The 22,494-nt window shown below is 45.7% G+C and overlaps 1 protein-coding gene across 2 annotated transcripts in view; it reads left to right on the top strand.

Annotated features, from left to right (window-relative positions):
* The first annotated feature begins 14,817 nt into the window (after nucleotides 1-14,817).
* The window catches only part of LOC106584529 (voltage-dependent calcium channel subunit alpha-2/delta-4), a 99,762-nt gene continuing 92,085 nt past the window's right edge, over nucleotides 14,818-22,494 (top strand). For both annotated transcript variants that reach the window (XM_045706555.1, XM_014169929.2), the window contains exon 1: nucleotides 14,818-18,253. In XM_045706555.1, coding sequence (XP_045562511.1) covers nucleotides 17,901-18,253 — 353 coding nt within the window. In that variant the 5' untranslated portion in view covers nucleotides 14,818-17,900. The remainder of the gene's footprint in view (nucleotides 18,254-22,494) is intronic.

Below are 22,494 nucleotides of genomic sequence, written 5' to 3'. Positions count from 1 at the left end.
TTATTATGATTTAATCAAATATTGTTGTTTGTTATTTGTTTTGGCTTCTTGCGGTCAAATTATTTGTAGTTATGTTCCGGCCCTGTGACCATCCGTTCAATAAAAAAATTGTCCCACGGCTGAATCTAGTTGACGATAACTGATCTACTATAAGTCTGCAAAATGACTAAAATGTCAATGTAAATGATGTGGTCTCCCCCGTCATGTGTTGACTGGTCAAACCTCAACAAAGACAACAAACTTTGTTTTTACATTTTGATGAGAGACAGTTGGACAAAACAGTCAGACATGAATATGTAATCTGGACAAGATTCTACTTTATGATGTGGACTGGAGTTGTTATCATTCCTAAAAGACAATAAAGGGGATATCAACTCAAGAGATTTATATTTAATTTACACCTATACATGAAGTCAGTACATGTCATTCACTTGAAATTGTTATATCGTTTCCGAATTTAGAGTAGAGAAAATAATGTATTATCTTAACGATGCCACTGTTGTGCATTGCAGCAGACGGCAGGTGAATGAACAGTGTTATGCTTCGTTTGATCCATATTGAGGAAGTATGGAAGTTGTGAATTGTGATGGAGTTTGATCCTGTCACATTTAGGCTCTGCCATGTCTAGGGAAACTCTCGTGGGATTTGGCCTGTGGTTGGGTGGGAGTGCAGCGTGTAATTCTGCTCAAACCTGGCCCGGCACCCTGCTGGGTGCTACGCAGCATTAGGTTCTCCATGCATGTTTGGTTCCTGCTACAGCCTTTCATGGAACAGATCTTGAGTTCAGGGTGAGGAATATGGTGTCTCCCCCTCCCTCATTCTCTCTCCCCCTCCTTCACTCCAGCTCTCCCTCTCACCCTCTGTCCCTCCCTCCCTCTCTCTCTCCCTCCCTCCCTCCCTCTCTCTCTCCCTTTCCTTCTCTCTTCCCCTCCCTCCCACCCTCCCTCCCTCCCTCTCTCCCTCCCTCTCTCCCTCACTGTCTCCTCATGCCAAGTGGCTGAGTGCAGTGATTCGCTTGCACACTGAGCAGATTCATTGCGGGCTTTAGACCCACATTGTAGAAAATGTTTTCTTTGACACAGCTGCTCTGTAGCTGCCTTACTTTACAATATTTGGGAGAGCTAGGCTACTCACTTTTACTCTCCATCGTCAAGAAGACATGGAGAGTAGTTCCAATGGGAGCAGTTCCAACAACATGGTGCAAGTCACGAGTAACAAATTTCTAGATGGATTAAAAAAAGGATTTCGGCAGTCATTATAAAACCAAACTGAGTAAGGAAATGAGCTAAAATAGATATCCTCAAATACTCATGTGCTCAATTTTAGAATAAGGGATAATTTGAGCCTCATTCATGACCTGAACACGAAAATGCCATCAACCTCAGGGCAGTTAGGAGAATTTCTCTCCCTATCAACACCAGATGTACAGAAACAAGCTGTTAGGGTTTATATCGTACAATGTACAATGCCTTTACTCCTTTACGCTCTGTACTGATGTATAAAAGCTATCCTAGAATATCAAATCTAAAGTTTTAGAACTGAACTGTGGTCAAATATAACTTTGGTCAAACAGAACTGGTGGCAGTTACATGAATCAAAGGTTTATAATCAGTAATTCACGTCAAGGCATGTGAATTACGATGGATATACATTATATTGCTTTCATCTCAGCTTGCTTTTATCTTGCTTTTAACTTTTAATTAGCGTTTAATGCTTAGAGAGGCATTCCCAGAGCCTCAGTGTGCCAACGTTCTGATGATGCGTGACCTGGCTGGCGATAAGCGTGCCAACTCTTCGTCTCGTTTTCATTCTGTCTGCTTTCAGCACCTGTAGCCCCTCTATCCCCCCAGGACAGATGAGGAGGCTAAAGACGGTTTAGTCTGCCTCTCTCTCTCTCTATCCCTCTCCATCTATCAGAAGGGCACACTGCACTGTCTGCAGTCCACCACTAACCCCTCTAACTCCTCTAGCCCTCATGTCTCCTGCCTCCCTCCTGATCTCCTGCCTCTACTTGGCGGTAATCCTTCACTGTCAAGTCACTTGACTTAGACCATTCACACAAGCCCAGACAGCTGCGGCACAAATTACACTAAAGCCGTTGCTTTGGGGGGATTAGGGTGGTGCAATGTGTGCATGTGTAAGCATGCAGGGGTCCAGGGAGCACCCCCATGATGCCCGTTAACCCTGTGCTGCCAAAGGTCCTCCTGTCCTCATGTGTAATGTACTGTACTGTTCATCACACTGCCTCTGTATAGAGATAGAGCCCTGATGTAGGCTGCTGGTGATACGTAGATGTAGCTGTAAGGTATGTAGCCTATTCTCATTGTAACAGAGGATGTATGCTCCTTGTTTTTTTAGACCTGCTGGACTCTATGTTGAAATTGGATTGGGTTGGAGCCAATTCCATTTGAATTCAGTCTGTTCGAGGGATGAATTTGAATTAATTTAATGAATTGAAAATTGCTCACTATGAGGCTTCTTGAACATATAATACAGATCAGGGGCGGAAATCCCGGGGGGGACGGGGGGACACGACCCCCCCATCCTGGGAAAAATATGATTTGTCCCCCCCAATATATCACTGAAACATAACTATGTGATTTAAATAATATTAATAATACGCAATGAAAGCAATTGTGCTGATTATAGACACTTAATAGCTCGTTTTTAAGTTTCAAAAGATTGCGACCCCCCCACCCTTTGCCTCACAATGGTTTGATCCACTGCCAGTTCCTTAGCTTGCGAGGTAACGTAGAGGTCGTATCTACTGTCTGAAAGGCACTCAATGCACGTAACTGACGTGAGGTTAATCCAGTCAATCGCGCACACACACTAGCTGAATATGTAGAGCTAGCGCGCAAATATTAACTATTAAGCTAGCTAGTACCTATTCCATTTATGTGGCGTCGTCAAAGATGGAATCTTTGCTATTGTCAATTTATTCCAAGATCAGCATGCATGTAAGTTAGTGCTTCAAAGTCCCTGTGATAAGGTTAGCGATAAACTGAACAGAACTACACTCTCTTCTACCATTGTTTTAAATATATTTGGTCTCGTTGCAAAAGCTAAATTGTCGCAAGGGAACTTTTATTTATATATTTTATTTCACCTTTATTTAACCCGGGTAGCAAAGATTATAGCAAACACCACTGAATTGGTGCTCGCTAGCTTTGCAAATTCAGCTATTGTTAGAAGCCAGCCAATATGAAACAAACGATTAAAATTACAAAAGGTTGCAGCATATGTTGTGTAAATGGTGAACTCATACAGCTGTCAACTCTTGTCACTGCAATCCGTTTCACATTTGCTAGCTACCTTTTAGATCGAAGCCCATATAGAATGATAGAAGATAAGATGATAGAAGCCCATCTCCTACTGTAAATAACCTACATACTGTGTGTGTGTAGCCAACCAGGTAGAAAAATGGCAGAAAAATGGCAGAAAAAAGACGGACATCAGAGTATTTTTCAGTACACCAAAACGCAAAGTAAGAACCCTAGGAGCCTAATATCTCAAAGACTAGTTGATAAAATGTTCATAAGAAAGAAATGAAATTCTAATGGAAATGTTTCACAATGATGTCATTAGGCAGAGCAGGCAACAGATGGCACACAGACAGCAGAGTTGGGGACAGATATGCAGGGACAGACTGGCAGAGACAGGGAGTCTCAGGTAAGTTTGTTGAGTCTTTGTTTGGCAACATTATGAAAGGTTCTCATTTTTTTAAACTTGTAAAATAGGAACATAATTGGAAAATGCCATGGATACCCCCACTCTCAACTTAAACTGGTGACTGAACTAAGATTTGTTAAAGGCAATGGTATTGCTGTTGTGATTAGTTGTGTAGTTTTGGGTACCGGTAGTTAGGAGTACGGCAAACACCTTATTTCTTTGGTTCCTCAATATACATTTACCATATTAAACGTAGGCTATGTGTTACAGCACTACTTTTGGTGTCCCCCTCAGGAATTGCTCTTGAGAAAATGTAATGTAATTGTCCCCTCCAAAGTTGATATCAGATTTTCGCCCCTGATACAGATTTGTTGGATTCATATACTTTTCAACCAACTGAGGTACTCAAAGCACTTTACATAGTAGGGGGAAACTCACCTCATCCACCACCAATCTGTGTCACATACCTGGGTGATACACGGTGACCAACGCTCACCACACATCAGCTATAGAGGTGAGGAGTGATATATGCAAATTAGGAATGAGATTAGGTGGCCATGATGGGAATTTATCCATGGGTTAACACCCCTAATTTTATGATAAATGCCATGGGATTTTAAAGTGGAACTGGCAGCGTTTTAACTACTTTACAGATATGAAACAAACAGACAATCATAATATCAGTAAAAAATATCAAAGTCCCAGTTTATGCTACAAAACCAACTTTTTAAGAGGTTGTCAAAATATGTTCTATTTGACTCAACATTCCATGACGTATGCTAAGGCATGGTTGGTAGAATAGATGGATTCAGCGCAATGCATGATTCATATAATTCACCAAAACATTTATTGGTAGTTCAAAAAGTATTGCTATCAGGTTGTAAGTCACAGCTGGCCTGGTACATTCCCTGCTGCCTCCATTCAAGATGTACTGTTTCAGTTTCAATGACTTAATATTTTGTACAAAAACTGACACATGTAATTAAGGCTGGGAATGTCAATACAGTCAAACTAGCAAAGGCAATGATCACAAGTCAGTCATAACGTGCGTGGCTAATATGATAGCGTATCAGTTTATGTAGCAAGCTAAAAGCACAGAGCCTAAAGTTAGCTAGCTAGCTAGCTGCTAGGTCGTCATGTCATTATTATTGGAGTGGGTGAGTGACTGGCTGACTTCCCCTCGTATCATTTTTCAGTGGCCACACAGCTAGAGATGCATGTGTCATTTGGTAAACTAGCAAGAAATGTGAATCGCTTTGCTAGCTAGTGAGCTATGCTGAACGACTGTTATCTTGTTAGCATATCACTGGCGTTCGCAAATTCACTCTGGCTAGCTATCCACTCAGTTTTTAATTGTCTGAGTGTGCCAAATCGCATGCATTGGCAGGCAAGCTGCAGAAGAACGAGCAGGCTATTCCCCTTCATTTATCAGTGAACTTTTGACTGCCAACTAGCTGAAAACGTTTGAGAGGCTTTATCTAATCTTCCTTCGTTAGATGTTTGCTCATCTTGCTCTGGCTAGCATTAGTTGTTGATGTTGTTGTTGTTGATGATGTACATATAGGGAAAGAAAGCCTTTTAACGTTGTTTGATCAATAGGACTGTAAAGTTCCCAAAGGACTCTGGCGGTATTTATCTACATATTTACAGGAATCTATTCAAGTGTATTTTGTGGCTTTTGCCGAATGCATTCTAATGATCTAAAGTTGCGCTGTTGCATCTGCCTATAAACACACAGTCCAATTCAAAGTGAATGATGGCAGGCCCTTTTGGCAAATGGCTGGTTTGCATATACAGTAGACCTACTGTACCTCTGATTGGCTATGGCTTAACAGTCTGTGTAGACTCCGGTCCTGGACGAGACACTCCGGTCCTGGACGAGACAGATGTTTTTATTCGGTTTTATTTACTGCAGTGTCTATTAACTGTCCAAACACATGGCCGACTTCCCACTCTATATTGCTATAGAATTTTCACAAATGCCTTAGTGTACGTAATTCCCAAACATTCTAAGAATTTCTGAAAATGACCATATCTGTGCTCACTTGTCAGAAAATGAAAAAGTGTCATATTCTTCCTGGGGGTGTATATGAACAGATTTGAATAAGATTTCATGTTGCTAAAATGCTGTCAGTTCCACATAAGAACAAATTATTACTTACAATGACGGCCTACCCGGGATTCACTTCCAGGAAATGACCCCAACCAAGAATATGATAATTCCCTCAAAGGGTGGCACTATAAATTTCAAAAAAGTATTAGAAAAATAACATTAAAACACAGCAAACCATTTAAAACTTTGACACAAAAAGTAACTGAGTGAGACAAGTGTGACAAGTTCTGTTCCCAAAGGCTGTTCTCTATGCTTAAGCCGAATGTCAGAGAAGGATGAGCACTTTGAAGTATGGACATTCAGCGGCAACAGGCTGCAGCCCCGCCAGGGAGGTAAGCATTTGCTTTGGTCAATCTTTCGACGTGAATCATTTTACCACAGAGAATATATTGATTTCCACAGGAAGTCGTTAAACCCCCTGAAAATTGTCAGAGTAACTGGACACCGTGTGGCAGAACAGGGGATTTCTGCAGCACTGTGGGCCTCTTGTGTGTGTTAATAGTCCTCTCAATCTTCAGAATCTGTACATCTTGCCAAGTTGGAAATCTTTTATTGATAGCTTTTTGGGGGCGAGGGAGAGAGAGGTTGATGCTGTGCCAGGGGTATAAAGCGTGAGTTTGTCTGATGCTGAGTTGAGTTCACCGCGCTCCTACTGACCCCTGACTATCAGAAGGGAGGAGGGGTGGTAGGCTATGGCCCTCTAGGTTGGGGTTTCTTACCCCTCTGTGTGAGTGCTCTTCTGCTTTCACCAGTTTATTATGGCCAGCTTATGGTTAGTGCTTATAGATGATAGCATAAACGTAATAAATATGTCCTGTATATTATATACCTTTACATATGGTTTATATGGCCTTTATCAACATAAAAAAAATCTATATTGAACCATTATCATTGATTGACTCATTTACTGGTACAGTACAGTAGAGTGCATTCGGAAAGTATTCAGACCGCTTGACTTTTTCCACATTTTGTTACGTTACAGCCTTATTCTAAAATTGATGAAATCGTTTTGTCCCTCATCAATCTACACACAATACTCCATAGTAACAAAGCAAAAACAGTTTATATTTTTATTTGATCAAATTTATATAAAAAAAAACTGAAATATCACATTTACATAAGTATTCAGACCCTTTACTCAGTACTTTGTTGAAGCACCTTTGACTGTGATTACAGCCTTGAGTCTTCTTGGGTATGACGCTACAAGCTTGGCACACCTGTATTTGGGGAGTTTCTCCCATTCTTCTCTGCAGATCTTGTCAAGCTCTGTTAGGTTGGACGGGGAGCTTAGCTGCACATCTATTTTCAGGTCTCTGCAGAGATGTTTGATCAGGTTCAAGTCCGGGCTCTAGCTGGGCCACTCAAGGACATTCAGAGACTTGTCCCGAAGCCACTCCTGTTGAACCTTCGCCCCAGTCTGAGTTCCTGAGCGCTCTGGAGCAGGTTTTCATCAATGATCTCTCTGTGCTTTGCTCTGTTCATATATCCCTCAATCCTGACTAGTCTCCCAGTCCCTGCCGTCCACAGCATGATGCTGCCACCACCATGCTTCACCGTAGGGATGGTGCCGGGTTTCCTCCAGATGTGACGCTTGGCATTCAGGCCAAATACTTCAATATTGGTTTCATTAGACCAGAGAATCTTGTTTCTCATGGTCTGAGAGTCCTTTAAGTGCCTTTTGGCAAACTCCAAGTTGGCTCTCATGTGCCTTTTACTGAGGAGTGTCTTCTGTCTGGCCACTCTTCCATTAAGGCCTGATTGGTGGAGTGCTGCAGAGATGGTTGTCCTTCTGGAAGGTTCTCTCATCTCCACAGAGGAACGCTGGTGCTCTGTCTGAGTGAGCATCAGGTTCATGGTCACCACCCTGACCAAGGCCCTTCTCCCCCGATTGCTCAGGTTTGGCCGGGGAGCCAGCTCTAGGAATAGTCTTGGTGGTTCCAATCTTCTTCCATTAAAAAATTATGGAGGCCACTGTGTTCTTGGGGACCAATCAAGCCAATCAAGTTGTAGAAACACCTCAAGGATGATCAATGGAAACAGGATGCACCTGAGCTCAATTTCGAGTCTCATAACAAGGGTCTGAATACATATGTAAATAAGGTATTTTATGTTTTTATGTTTAATCCATTTGCAAAAGTTTCTAAAAACCTGTTTTCGCTTTGTCATTATAGGGGTATTGTGTGTAACAAAATGTGGAAAAAGTCAAGAGATCTGAATACTTTCAGAATGCTCTGTATATTGGAGGAACATTCTTGCCATCTAGTTAACTCCATTTGATAACATTCAGTAAATCTGATTTAAACATCCAGGGAGTTTTACACAGTAAGTCCAGAAGTATTCTAACAGTGAAACTATATCATTTGGGGTTTTTAACTTACATGTAGTGAAAACCATAAACCCAGAGGTTAGAGGTCAAAGTGCCCATAGTTTGTGGTGGGCTAAATGGATGGACACCATGTGGCCAGAGCAGCACTCTCACTGAGGCAGCATAACATTTAATCCTGGAGGGATTAAAGGGATACTTCAGGATTTTGGCAATGGAGCCCTTTATCTACTTCTCCAGAGTCTCTCTATAGAGATGACCTCATGGATACCATTTTTATTTCTGCATCCAGTATGAAGGAAATTAGAGATAGTTACGCATGCCACTGCTAACTAGCGTTACCGCAATGGCTGGAAGTCTATGGTATCTACTAACATACTAGCTGTTACCATAGACTTTCAGTCATTGTGCTAACGCTAGTTAGCAATTGCACTTATGCTAGTTAGCAACTTTAAGCAGAGACATAAAAATGTATCCTCGAGTTCATCTGACTCTGGGGAACTAGATAAAGGGCTTCATTGCCAAAATCTCGAAGTATCACTATCTCTTTTGACTCCACACTCCACAAAGCAAGTCCTGCAGACTCTAGGTTTATCTTATCTTGATTATTGTCCAGTCATGTGGTCAAGTGCTGCAAAGAATGACCTAGTTAATTAAGCTGCCCAGGCTCAAAACAGAGCGGCACGTTCTGCTCTTCATTGTAATCAGAGGGCTGATATAAATACTATGCATGCCAGTCTCTCTTGGCTAAGAGTTGAGGAGAGATTGACTGCATCTCTTCTTCTTTTTATAAGAAACATTAATGTGTTGAAAATCCCAAATTGTTTGCATAGTCAACGTACACACAGCTCTGACAAACACACTTACCCCACCAGACATGCCACCAGGGGTCTTTTCACAGTTCCCAGGTCCAGAACAATTCAAGGAAGCGTACAGTATTATACACAGCCATGAGTGCATGGAACTCTCTTCCATCTTATATAGCACAAGTGAACAGCAAACCTGGTTTCAAAGATAAATAAAGGAACACCTCTCCTCCATGTGACCTAGTGGTTGTATGTGTGTACTGACATGTGTCACGACACACACACACACACACACACATACACACACACACACACACACACACACACACACACACACACACACACACACACACACACACACACACTACATGTTAATGTTTTTAAATGTATGGAAATTGTGAAGTCTTTTATCTGTAATGTCTTTTCATTATTTGTCGGACTCCAGTAAGACTAGGTTTCGCCATTGGTGTCGGCTAATGGGGATCCTAATAAATCAAATCTCTACAGAAGGAGGTCTCTACTCTCTACAGACCAGGATTCTCTTCTGTCTACAGGAGGTCTCCGCTCTCACAGACCAGGAGTCTCTTCTCTCTACAGAAGGAGGTCTGTACTCTCTATAGACTAGGGGTCTCTACAGAAGGAGGTCTCTACTCTCTATAGACTAGTGGTCTTTACAGAAGGAGGTCTCTACTCTCTATAGACTAGTGGTCTCTACAGAAGGAGGTCTCTTCTCGCTACAGAAGGAGGTCTCTTCTCTCTATAGAAGGAGGTCTCTACTCTCTATAGACTAGGTGTCTCTACAGAAGTAGGTCTCTACTCTCTATAGAACGGGGTCTCTACTCTCTACAGAAGGAGGTGTCTACTCTATAGACTAGTGGTCTCTACAGAAGGAGGTCTCTACTCTCTATAGACTAGGGGTCTCTACAGAAGGAGGTCTCTACTCTCTATAGAACGGGGTCTCTACTCTCTACAGAAGGAGGTGTCTACTCTCTATAGACTAGGTGTCTCTACAGAAGGAGGTCACTTCTCTACTCTCTATAGACTAGTGGTCTTTACAGAAGGAGGTCTCTACTCTCTATAGACTAGGGGTCTCTACAGAAGGAGGTCTCTTCTCGCTACAGAAGGAGGTCTCTACTCTCTATAGACTAGGTGTCTCTACAGAAGTAGGTCTCTACTCTCTATAGAACGGGGTCTCTACTCTCTACAGAAGGAGGTGTCTACTCTATAGACTAGGTGTCTCTACAGAAGGAGGTCACTTCTCTACTCTCTATAGACTAGGGGTCTCTACAGAAGGAGGTCTTTACCCTCTACACAAGGAGAGCTCTACTCTCTATAGACTAGGGGTCTCTCCAGAATGAGGTCTCTACTCTCTATAGACTAGGGGTCTCTCCAGAATGAGGTCTCTACTCTCTATAGACTAGGGGTCTCTACAGAAGGAGGTCTTTACTCTCTACACAAGGAGAGATCTACTCTCTATAGACTAGGGGTCTCTCCAGAATGAGGTCTCTACTCTCTATAGACTAGGGCTCTCTACAGAAGGTCTCTACTCTCTATAGACTAGGGGTCTCTCCAGAATGAGGTCTCTACTCTCTATAGACTAGGGGTCTCTACAGAAGGAGGTCTCTACTCTCTATAGACTAGGGGTCTCTCCAGAAGGAGGTCTCTACTCTCTATAGACTAGGGGTCTCTACAGAAGGTCTCTACTCTCTATAGACTAGGGCTCTCTACAGAATGAGGTCTCTACTCTCTATAGACTAGGGGTCTCTACAGAAGGAGGTCTCTACTCTCTATAGACTAGGGTTCTCTACAGAAGGAGGTCTTTACTCTCTACACAAGGAGAGCTCTACTCTCTATAGACTAGGGGTCTCTCCAGAATGAGGTCTCTACTCTCTATAGACTAGGGGTCTCTCCAGAAGGAGGTCTCTACTCTCTATAGACTAGGGGTCTCTACAGAAGGTCTCTACTCTCTATAGACTAGGGGTCTCTACAGAAGGAGGTCTCTACTCTCTATAGACTAGGGGTCTCTCCAGAAGGAGGTCTCTACTCTCTATAGACTAGGGGTCTCTACAGAAGGTCTCTACTCTCTATAGACTAGGGCTCTCTACAGAATGAGGTCTCTACTCTCTATAGACTAGGGGTCTCTACAGAAGGAGGTCTTTACTCTCTACACAAGGAGAGCTCTACTCTCTATAGACTAGGGGTCTCTACAGAAGGAGGTCTTTACTCTCTACAGAAGGAGAGCTCTACTCTCTATAGAAGTAGGTCTGTACTCTCTATAGACTAGGGGTCTCTCCAGAAGGAGGTCTCTACTCTCTATAGACTAGGGCTCTCTACAGAAGGTCTCTACTCTCTATAGAAGTAGGTCTCTACTCTCTATAGACTAGGGGTCTCTACAGAAGGAGGTCTCTACTCTCTATAGACTAGGGGTCTCTCCAGAAGGAGGTCTCTTCTCTCTATAGAAGTAGGTCTCTACTCTCTATAGACTAGGGCTCTCTACAGAAGGAGGTCTCTACTCTCTATAGACTAGGGCTCTCTACAGAAGGAGGTCTCTACTCTCTATAGACTAGGGGTCTCTACAGAAGGAGGTCTCTACTCTCTATAGACTAGGGCTCTCTACAGAAGGAGGTCTCTACTCTCTACAGACTAGGGGTCTCTACAGAAGGAGGTCTCTACTCTCTATAGACTAGGGCTCTCTACAGAAGGAGGTCTCTACTCTCTATAGAAGTAGGTCTCTACTCTCTATAGACTAGGGCTCTCTACAGAAGTAGGTCTCTACTCTCTATAGACTAGGGGTCTCTCCAGAAGGAGGTCTCTACTCTATAGACTAGGGCTCTCTACAGAAGGAGGTCTCTACTCTCTATAGACTAGGGCTCTCTACAGAAGGAGGTCTCTACTCTCTATAGACTAGGGCTCTCTACAGAAGGAGGTCTCTACTCTCTATAGACTAGGGCTCTCTACAGAAGGAGGTCTCTACTCTCTATAGACTAGGGCTCTCTACAGAAGGAGGTCTCTACTCTCTATAGACTAGGGCTCTCTACAGAAGGAGGTCTCTACTCTCTATAGAAGTAGGTCTCTACTCTCTATAGACTAGGGGTCTCTACAGAAGTAGGTCTCTACTCTCTATAGACTAGGGTTCTCTACAGAAGGAGGTCTTTACTCTCTACACAAGGAGAGCTCTACTCTCTATAGACTAGGGGTCTCTCCAGAAGGAGGTCTCTACTCTCTATAGACTAGGGGTCTCTCCAGAAGGAGGTCTCTACTCTCTATAGACTAGGGCTCTCTCCAGAAGGAGGTCTCTACTCTCTATAGACTAGGGGTCTCTCCAGAAGGAGGTCTCTACTCTCTACACAAGGAGAGCTCTACTCTCTATAGACTATGGGTCTCTCCAGAAGGAGGTCTCTACTCTCTATAGACTAGGGCTCTCTACAGAAGGAGGTCTCTACTCTCTATAGACTAGGGCTCTCTCCAGAAGGAGGTCTCTACTCTCTATAGACTAGGGCTCTCTACAGAATGAGGTCTCTACTCTCTATAGACTAGGGCTCTCTACAGAAGGAGGTCTCTACTCTCTATAGACTAGGGCTCTCTACAGAAGGAGGTCTCTACTCTCTATAGACTAGGGCTCTCTACAGAAGGAGGTCTCTACTCTCTATAGACTAGGGCTCTCTACAGAAGGAGGTCTCTACTCTCTATAGACTAGGGCTCTCTACAGAAGGTGGTCTCTACTCTCTATAGAAGTAGGTCTCTACTCTCTATAGACTAGGGGTCTCTACAGAAGTAGGTCTCTACTCTCTATAGACTAGGGTTCTCTACAGAAGGAGGTCTTTACTCTCTACACAAGGAGAGCTCTACTCTCTATAGACTAGGGGTCTCTCCAGAAGGAGGTCTCTACTCTCTATAGACTAGGGGTCTCTCCAGAAGGAGGTCTCTACTCTCTATAGACTAGGGCTCTCTCCAGAAGGAGGTCTCTACTCTCTATAGACTAGGGGTCTCTCCAGAAGGAGGTCTCTACTCTCTACACAAGGAGAGCTCTACTCTCTATAGACTATGGGTCTCTCCAGAAGGAGGTCTCTACTCTCTATAGACTAGGGCTCTCTACAGAAGGAGGTCTCTACTCTCTATAGACTAGGGCTCTCTCCAGAAGGAGGTCTCTACTCTCTATAGACTAGGGCTCTCTACAGAATGAGGTCTCTACTCTCTATAGACTAGGGGTCTCTACAGAAGGAGGTCTCTACTCTCTATAGACTAGGGCTCTCTCCAGAAGGAGGTCTCTACTCTCTATGGACTAGGGCTCTCTACAGAATGAGGTCTCTACTCTCTATAGACTAGGGGTCTCTACAGAAGGAGGTCTCTACTCTCTATAGACTAGGGCTCTCTACAGAAGGTCTTTACCCTCTACACAAGGAGAGCTCTACTCTCTATAGACTAGGGCTCTCTACAGAAGGAGGTCTCTGCTCTCTATAGAAGTAGGTCTGTACTCTCTATAGACTAGGGGTCTCTACAGAAGGAGGTCTCTACTCTCTATAGACTAGGGGTCTCTCCAGAAGGAGGTCTCTAATCTCTATAGACTAGGGGTCTCTACAGAAGGAGGTCTCTACTCTCTATAGACTAGGGGTCTCTCCAGAAGGAGGTCTCTACTCTCTATAGACTAGGGGTCTCTACAGAAGGTCTCTACTCTCTATAGACTAGGGGTCTCTACAGAAGGAGGTCTCTACTCTCTATAGACTAGTGGTCTCTACAGAAGGAGGTCTCTACTCTCTATAGACTAGGGGTCTCTACAGAAGGAGGTCTCTACTCTCTATAGACTAGGGGTCTCCACTAGGGGTCTTGGCTGACGGCTGGCGTAGAGGGAGGGGGTAGAGTGTGCTGCAGTAACCGTGGCGATAGCAGGCAGAAGTGACAGCTGCAGGTGTGGACAGACATAGGGCTGGAGAGAGGGAGCAACAGGCAGAACGAACGGCAACTGTTGGCCTAATGCCTGGGGATAAATAATAAACCAACTGTGAGATAAGCACTGTTCTTCAGCAGGGGGAGAAAAGGCTGCTAGAAAGGGGGGGAAATGCATGACTTTTAAATCCCGGCACCCGCAGTTTGGCACAGAAGATTAGGCTCTGAAGTTTAATTAAGCAGATGTCGCCATTAATATTTCAACTTCTGAGCAACCTGATATTGGACTGCGTGGTGATGTCATATGCACAGGCATCAGTACATAAGCTGGAGAGCAAAATGGTTTCTCTGGTTGGATCAGTGTCTGCTCATCTGGAGGTACGGAGTTGGTGGACTGTGGAGAGGAACCCATTCAGAGGGCATCACGATGGACTCCTCCAGAGGGGGACCCCTCCAAGATGAGCCAAAGACTCATAGAAGTGTCGTAGTGTCATACCACTTTGTATTGAACATATCCCCACAGTGGCATTCATGAAATAGAGTATCATAAATACTCATACTTGCTCAAACATGGTTTCAGAATGTAACACAGTGATGTCTAGAGTTGGGGTTAAAGTTACAGCAAATGGCTGTCCTGTCTACTACACATCCCATATCAGCACCCTCTGCTGTTGTCACTGTGGGAGCTACATGTTCAAACAGTACATGCCACCAAAATTCCATCAGCATGCAACATTCAAACTTATCATCATTTTTCTGCAGTGTCGCCGGAATATTTGAGGCTCCGTGTCCCTGTTGCTACCCTAGACCCTTTGGGCGGCCCTTCTCAGAGCCTTTTCCTGGGCTGTAATGCCAGGCATCCTGCTCTGTCAGCAGGGTAACCCTATCTACCGCTGTGTGTGTGTGTGTGTGTGTGTGTGTGTGTGTGTGTGTGTGTGTGTGTGTGTGTGTGTGTGTGTGTGTGTGTGTGTGTGTGTGTGTGTGTGTGTGTGTGTGTGTGTGTGTGTGTGTGTGTGTGTGTGTGTGTGTGTGTGTGCGCTGTAGCAGCATGGCCACTAACTCCAACACATGCTGCAGTATTTTAGTATCTGTAATTACCCACATCTCAGCACCCCTCAGCTCTGGGAAGAGTGGATCCCTGCTTACTGTGGCAAACACTATAGTGAATTTACTACAAAGCTGGTAGACTTACTCAACTCTAAGGAAGGCCTAGTCTTCTCCCCTCTCCTCCAGCCAGACCACTCTGCTCAACTCTCACATAGACCTAGTCTTCTCCCCTATCCTCCAGCCAGACCACTCTGCTCAACTCTCACATAGACCTAGTCTTCTCCCCTATCCTCCAGCCAGACCACTCTGGCTGGAGGACAGACAAGGTGAAGATGTTGATGAGGGGTGGATCATGGGTGGGTGGTTGGGTGCATACCGCCCTGTGCAGTCTGGCCTTGCAACTACGACACCATTCATCTATCCAACCGTCTTATCTGTCTGTCCATCCATCCTCCATCTCCACTCCCCCTGTTTCCATGCACCCACGATGAAAGAGCTGCACCAGGCAGTACCCTACCACCCCCTCCACAGCAGCAGGCCACTTGGCACTAACATAAGCTGTCGTGTCTCCCTGAGGCCGGAGTGTGCCAGGCGACAGCTGCATGGATCGGGCCCCGTGCCCCGCCTGCCTATTAGCCGCCTGTTAGACCCCACTGGTTGGCCCTGGCTGGTCTCTGAGGGCCGGGGCCACGCGGGGGCCACTCTGTTCTCCTCAATGGGAGCATTGTTCTGGGGAGCGCTGGATAAGCCCCCATATCAGAGCTAGAAGAGTCGTGGAGCTTGATCAGATGAGCTTGATATGATGGTTGGGTGAATGTGGGTCCATATGAAACTACTCTCTCTTGACGGCCTAAATGGACTAACTGATTTGGCTCTGTGTGTGAGGTCAATATGACATGAAATTGACCTTGCTGCAGACTCATGGGGAGAAAAATACAATCATTACCTGGCTTCCCAGGCAAGGTGCATGAAGAAATATTAAGCTACTCTTTTGGAGAGGAGAATGGAATGTGATGAATTGCATGCTGCTGGGCCGATATTCACACATCATCTCCAAGTAGAAGTGCTAATCTAGGCTGAGTTCTCTGCACCTTTTACTGTGGAGTTGTCCAGCGTGGGCGTAGATTAGAATCCATGTAATTGGGGGTGATTTACTCTGTCACGCTGTGCATTGGCCAAAGAGCACGGTTCTGGTTGCTGCAGTGGCCAACCTGACACCCAGGCCACTGTGAGTTACTACAGGGATGCCACTAAACCTGACCTCTGCACAGGGACCCACAATGGTCTTGACTCCCAAAAGCACTGGACAAAAATAAGTCTTCTGAGAAAGTTAACTGGAATAATATTCTCTTCTCTTGTGGGTGGCATTCTTTCCCCCCTGTCTCATCACCCCAGAATGAACACCATGTTAGGAGAAATTAGTACCATTTGCTTCAACTAAGTTGCAGTAACGTTACTGCTTTCCCTCTGTTGTATCCCTTCCCAGAGATCAACACCTGCGTGTTTCCTCACATGCCAGCAGAGGGAGCTCTTGTCTTGACTTCAGTCTCTGCCAAGGACAGCTATGGGTTGATAGGTTTAGCTCAAAGTGTCATTTTAGAAATGGACTGTTTTTGATTAGTGCCAAATGCTCCAAACCGTTATGGAGTCTAAACCCTATTCTCTATTGAAGGTCATGGATAAGACACTCTGAATATGAGAGACCATAGATCCCTTAGGTCAGGAGAGTAGCAGCTTAGTGCTCTTCTCCTCTAATAGATTTTTTTTAAAGGAGATTAGTCTTAAAGTACCTCTAGTTGATGTCCCACTTGTACATCCCTTACCACTTAGCCTCACTGCAGCACTGTTTCCAAAGTTGTATCAAGACAAAAATATTTAAGATGTGTGTGTGGTGCATGCGTGCGTGAGTGTGTTCACTCAGTAGTGCTCCATCAGCTGCTTACCGGTGCTCCTGTACCAGAGTACCGGAGGGCCAGAGTGGCCGGGCGGGAGCTGGCTTGGCTAGCGTGTTTTTGTTGATGTTGGAGGGGAGTATCAGGCTCTGCTAGATGTCCCAGACAGTCCAGCACTGCCTTCGCTAAAAACAAACTGTTGGGGCTTCTATTCATCCACTGATTGGATGGACAAGAGCCTGTCTCCAGAAATCACTATAATCCTCTTAGATAAAACAAACCCCTCATCCAATCCTCCGCTTCGATCCCTCCCTCCCTCCTCCTCTCTACTCCCCTCCCTCTATCCACCCCTCCCTTCCTCTCTCTCTCCTATCCCCTTGTCGGTTGGGGTGGGGAGTTTTAATCCAAGTAGATTATGCCCTAAATTGGGTGACTGTCAGAGAAGGCAGCGTCGTCAAATCAATGGCTGCTACATGCGTCCCTCCTGCCTCTATCTCTGGATATTTTCATCTGGCCGTTGATGTTGTCAGTGTGACGGCACAACTGTCTGGTCTGGTCTCTGCGTAACCTTTTCATCTGCTCTGGGCTACCAGGGACCAGGAGGGGATCCTTCACCGGCAGGACGCAGGGGCACTACAGCACTCTAGATCCATGTGAATGACCACTGCATGCTGAACTTCTGATGAATACTTGTTAGAATGTCTTGGTCATGGTTGATGGACAGGTCACAGTGATCTAAATACTGCCTCTTCACTGTGTGTTATTGGAGTGTTTTATAACTTCTGATCTTCCAACACCAGAAGGCAACAGGAGCAGGTTGTGGTGCTTTAGGATTGTAAAGAGGAGAGGTTGACCTGTGGTTTTGAGAGGATGAGAAAATAAGGAGAGAAAGGGTTGGAGGATGACAGGATCCAGACACCGGATATTCACGCACACTGAGGAGAAGAGCAGACTGGGTCACACATTCAACACAGTCAAAAATAACGTCAGAGTCTTCCACTTCCTTTAGTTGACATGAGGAAACTTAACCCTAACCCTGCAGATTCATTGGGATGTTCCTCAATAATTTCCTGAGGTTTGCTGATCCTGAAGTGTGTTGTTGTTGTTTTGTTGTGTGCTGACTGAGATATTGGAGAGGAGCCATAGCCAGCGGACCCGTACGGATGTCCTCCTCAGGCGACACAGTGGACCCGGGCAGGATGGGACTACAACCCAGAGCCAGATCAGGTGGAGAAACCAACAGGCTGGGACCCAGAGGGACCCCCTCAAGGCTGAGGCTGGGACCCAGAGGAACCCCCACAGGGTTGAGGCTGGGACCCAGAGGAACCCCCACAGGGTTGAGGCTGGGACCCAGAGGAACGCCCACAGGGCTGAGACTGGGACCCAGAGGAACGCCCACAGGGCTGAGGCTGGGACCCAGAGGAACCCCCACAGGGCTGAGGCTGGGCCTGTGGATCCTGTGTTTCAGCTGGTTCTGCTTCACTGCTCACGCTCAGATGAAGATACCGCCTGAGACGTGAGTAGACCCTTAAAACTATGTATTACTGCTCACCTCCAACAGTCTCTCCTTTAACGTTTCATATAGCCTACTGATGTTTTGTGTGTCAAATCCAAATAAAATACAAAGTTATTTGTCACATCCTTGGTAAACAACAGGTGTAGGTAGCCTAACAGTGAAATGCTTACTTATAGGCCCTTCCCATCAATGCAGAGAGAGAGAAATGAGTGAAAAACAAGGAATAAATCCACAATGAGTAACGTTAACTTGGCTATATACACGGGTACCAGTACCCAGTTCATGTGTAGGGGTATGAGGAAATTGAGGTAGATACAGTGCATTCGGAAAGTATTCAGACCCCTTGACTTTTTCCACATTTTGTTACGTTACAGCCTTATTCTAAAACGGATGAAATTATATTTTTCATCATCAATCTACACACAATACCCCAGATTGATGAGGAAAAAACTATTTCATCCATTTTAGAATAAGGCTGTAAGGTGACAAAATGTGGAAAAAGTCAAAGGGTCTGAATACTTTCCAAAGGCACTGTATGTACATATACTTTAACCCTGTAGGTAGAGGTAAAGTGACTAGGCAACAGGATAGATAGATAATAACCAGTCACAGCAGCATATGTAATGACTCAAAAGAGTTTGTGCAAAAAAGGTCAATGCAGATAGTCCGTGTAACTATTGGTTAACTATTTAACTGACTATTTATCAGTTATGGCTCGGGGGTAGAAGCTGTTCAGGGTCCTGTTGGTTCCAGACTTTGTGCATCAGTACCGCTTGCCGTGCGGTAGCAGAGAGAACAGTCTGTGACTTGAGAGGCTGGAGTCTTTGACAATTATTAGTGCCTTCCTCTGACACCGCCTGGTATAGAGATCCTGGATTGCAGGGAGCTGGGCCCCAGTGATGTGCTGGGCCGTATGCGCTACCCTCTGTAGTGCCATGCGGTCAGAGGCCGAGCAGTTGCCATACCAGGCGGTGATGCAACCAGTCAGGATGCTCTACATGGTGCAGCTGTATAACCTTCTGAGGATCTGAGGGCTCATGCCAAATGTAGAGGCACAAGTGGCACAAGTCTATGCTGAGCAATTCACTCAGCTCAGTGGTATTCACATTATACTATCTCCTATATCTATGTGGTCTGTCGCAATCCTCTAGTTGATGTTGATGGGTCTCCATAGTTTTCTCAGCATCTTGTCACCCTGACTACGGTTCAGCAGCAGTAAAAGATGATGGATGCAAATGACTGACTTTCTCATTTCTAACAAATGCAAAATGCAAAATGTTTGAGGACCAAATGTCTGACCAGTCGAATCCAGCCCAGTTATAGAAGAGGAGGATTAAACTGTCTGATAAATGGCATATAAGGAGGAGATTGAATCTCTGTTCTGATACGTTCGGTCTGATAGACTGGCTGACTGGCTGACTGCCTGACTGCCTGACTGCCTGACTGGCTGACTGCCTGACTGGCTGACTGCCTGACTGGCTGACTGCCTGACTGGCTGACTGCCTGACTGCCTGACTGGCTGACTGCCTGACTGCCTGACTGCCTGACTGGCTGACTGCCTGACTGGCTGACTGCCTGACTGGCTGACTGCCTGACTGGCTGACTGGCTGACTGCCTGACTGGCTGACTGCCTGACTGGCTGACTGGCTGACTGCCTGACTGGCTGACTGCCTGACTGGCTGACTGCCTGACTGGCTGACTGGCTGACTGCCTGACTGGCTGACTGCCTGACTGCCTGACTGCCTGACTGCCTGACTGGCTGACTGGCTGACTGCCTGACTGGCTGACTGCCTGACTGCCTGACTGCCTGACTGCCTGACTGGCTGGTGCTTGTTGTTTATCTGCAGTCAGCTGCTGTTGGGTGCGTTTTTATGGCCTGATTACACATTGACCCTGATTCCTCTCTCCTCTCCCTCCGCTTCTCTCCCTCTGCTATAATATAACCCCATCCAACTGTCACCAAAACCACAACCCTCAGAAAGGTCAAATGAGCCTGGGAGATTAATCACGGTTGAGTCCCACACTTTGCCCTCTGCTCTCTGCCCGCCTGGTCCTGTGTCCACACTCATCTCTCATCCCACCACATTAGGGGACAGAGCCAGCGGGCATCCAGGCCAGTCGCACAACATGATTTGATTGTGACAAAGCCCCGATTTTATTTATTTATTTTTTTTTTTTTTTTTCCTCTTGCTTTCAAAATCCAGATTTTCTCCTCTTGTGGAAATCAGCCACTGTTTTACTCAGCTGGAAGAGAACAAACCTCATCATCAGGTCACTTAGTGTGCTGATGTGATGGAGTGTTTGTCCAGTGGTTCACTACATTACATTTCCCATGTGGGAATAGTCTAGACTTGTCTTTGTGGTAAAGTGCATCACTATTTCACCTAGGCACAATGGGGAGAGCTGGCTGTTCTGTGCTTGTCTGGGTTTCTGTAGATTGTATTTGTAGGCTATTACAGGACTGGCACTGGACAAACGGGATATTCTCCTGATCTTACATACATTTCAATACTTGAGTCAGGTCGAAAACCATACTGATTGAGCCAAAGCTATCGCGCTCTTCAAAGTTGCCTACAGCTCAAATAAAATCAAATACAATTTTATTTGTCACGTGCGCCAAATACAACAGGTGTTGTAGACCTTTAACCAACAATGCAGTTTCAAGAAAATAGAGTTAAGAAAATATTTACGAAACTAAACTCAAGTAAAAAATATGTAACACAATAAAATAACAATAATGAGACTCCACTGGTTTTTACACTAGTGTGTCACAGATAAAAGATACTTGACCAGCTACTTTTGAACTGTTTATGTCTGAGAATTTGATAACTTTACTAATCTTAGTTCCCATCAGGCAAAATTTGGCATACGACGTCATTGTCTTTTGCACAGAGAATCGTGGTTTTTTTTTTGTCTACCACCGGATCGCGGTGGTCAGTCATTCAGCAGTGGTCAGTCATTCAGCAGTGGTCAGTCATTCAGCAGTGGTCAGTCAGTCAGCGGTGGTCAGTCAGTCATTCAGCAGTGGTCAGTCATTCAGCAGTGGTCAGTCAGTCAGCGGTGGTCAGTCAGTCAGCAGTGGTCAGTCATTCAGCAGTGGTCAGTCATTCAGCAGTGGTCAGTCATTCAGCAGTGGTCAGTCAGTCAGCGGTGGTCAGTCAGTCAGCGGTGGTCAGTCAGTCAGCGGTGGTCAGTCAGTCAGCGGTAGTCAGTCAGTCAGTCAGCGGTGGTCAGTCAGTCAGCAGTGGTCAGTCAGTCAGCGGTGGTCAGTCATTCAGCGGTAGTCAGTCAGTCAGCGGTAGTCAGTCAGTCAGTCAGCGGTGGTCAGTCAGTCAGCGGTGGTCAGTCATTCAGCAGTGGTCAGTCAGTCAGCGGTAGTCAGTCAGTCAGCGGTGGTCAGTCAGTCAGTCAGCGGTGGTCAGTCATTCAGCGGTGGTCAGTCAGTCAGCGGTGGTCAGTCAGTCAGCGTGGTCAGTCATTCAGCAGTGGTCAGTCATTCAGCAGTGGTCAGTCAGTCAGCGGTGGTCAGTCAGTCAGCGGTGGTCAGTCAGTCAGTCAGCGGTGGTCAGTCAGTCAGCGGTGGTCAGTCATTCAGCGGTGGTCAGTCATTCAGCAGTGGTCAGTCATTCAGCAGTGGTCAGTCAGTCAGCGGTGGTCAGTCAGTCAGCGGTGGTCAGTCAGTCAGCAGTGGTCAGTCATTCAGCAGTGGTCAGTCAGTCAGCGGTGGTCAGTCATTCAGCAGTGGTCAGTCAGTCAGCGGTAGTCAGTCATTCAGCAGTGGTCAGTCATTCAGCAGTGGTCAGTCAGTCAGCAGTGGTCAGTCAGTCAGCGGCGGTCAGTCAGTCAGTCAGCGGCGGTCAGTCAGTCAGCGGTGGTCAGTCATTCAGCAGTGGTCAGTCAGTCAGCGGCGGTCAGTCAGTCAGTCAGCGGCGGTCAGTCAGTCAGCGGTGGTCAGTCATTCAGTGGCGGTCAGTCAGCGGCGGTCAGTCAGTCAGTCAGCGGTGGTCAGTCAGTCAGCAGGAAGTGGTCCAAATATAAAAGTGCATAAGATCAGTTGACCACTGTTATCTGCAAGACACTGCAGGATTACATGTTGGCTGGGCTGGTGGCTCTGATATACACACACACACACACACACGAGGCCCACACAGATGCTTGTGCAGATTGGAGTGTGTAGTCAGAGGAACCTCCGGTGTGTTAACCTGCACCCCACTGGGTCCATCACCGCCTGAAGCCTCAGC

This window comes from Salmo salar, chromosome ssa23 (genome assembly GCF_905237065.1).
Source record: "Salmo salar chromosome ssa23, Ssal_v3.1, whole genome shotgun sequence".
Lineage (NCBI taxonomy): Eukaryota > Metazoa > Chordata > Actinopteri > Salmoniformes > Salmonidae > Salmo > Salmo salar.
This window is presented reverse-complemented; position numbering and strand designations above follow the sequence as displayed.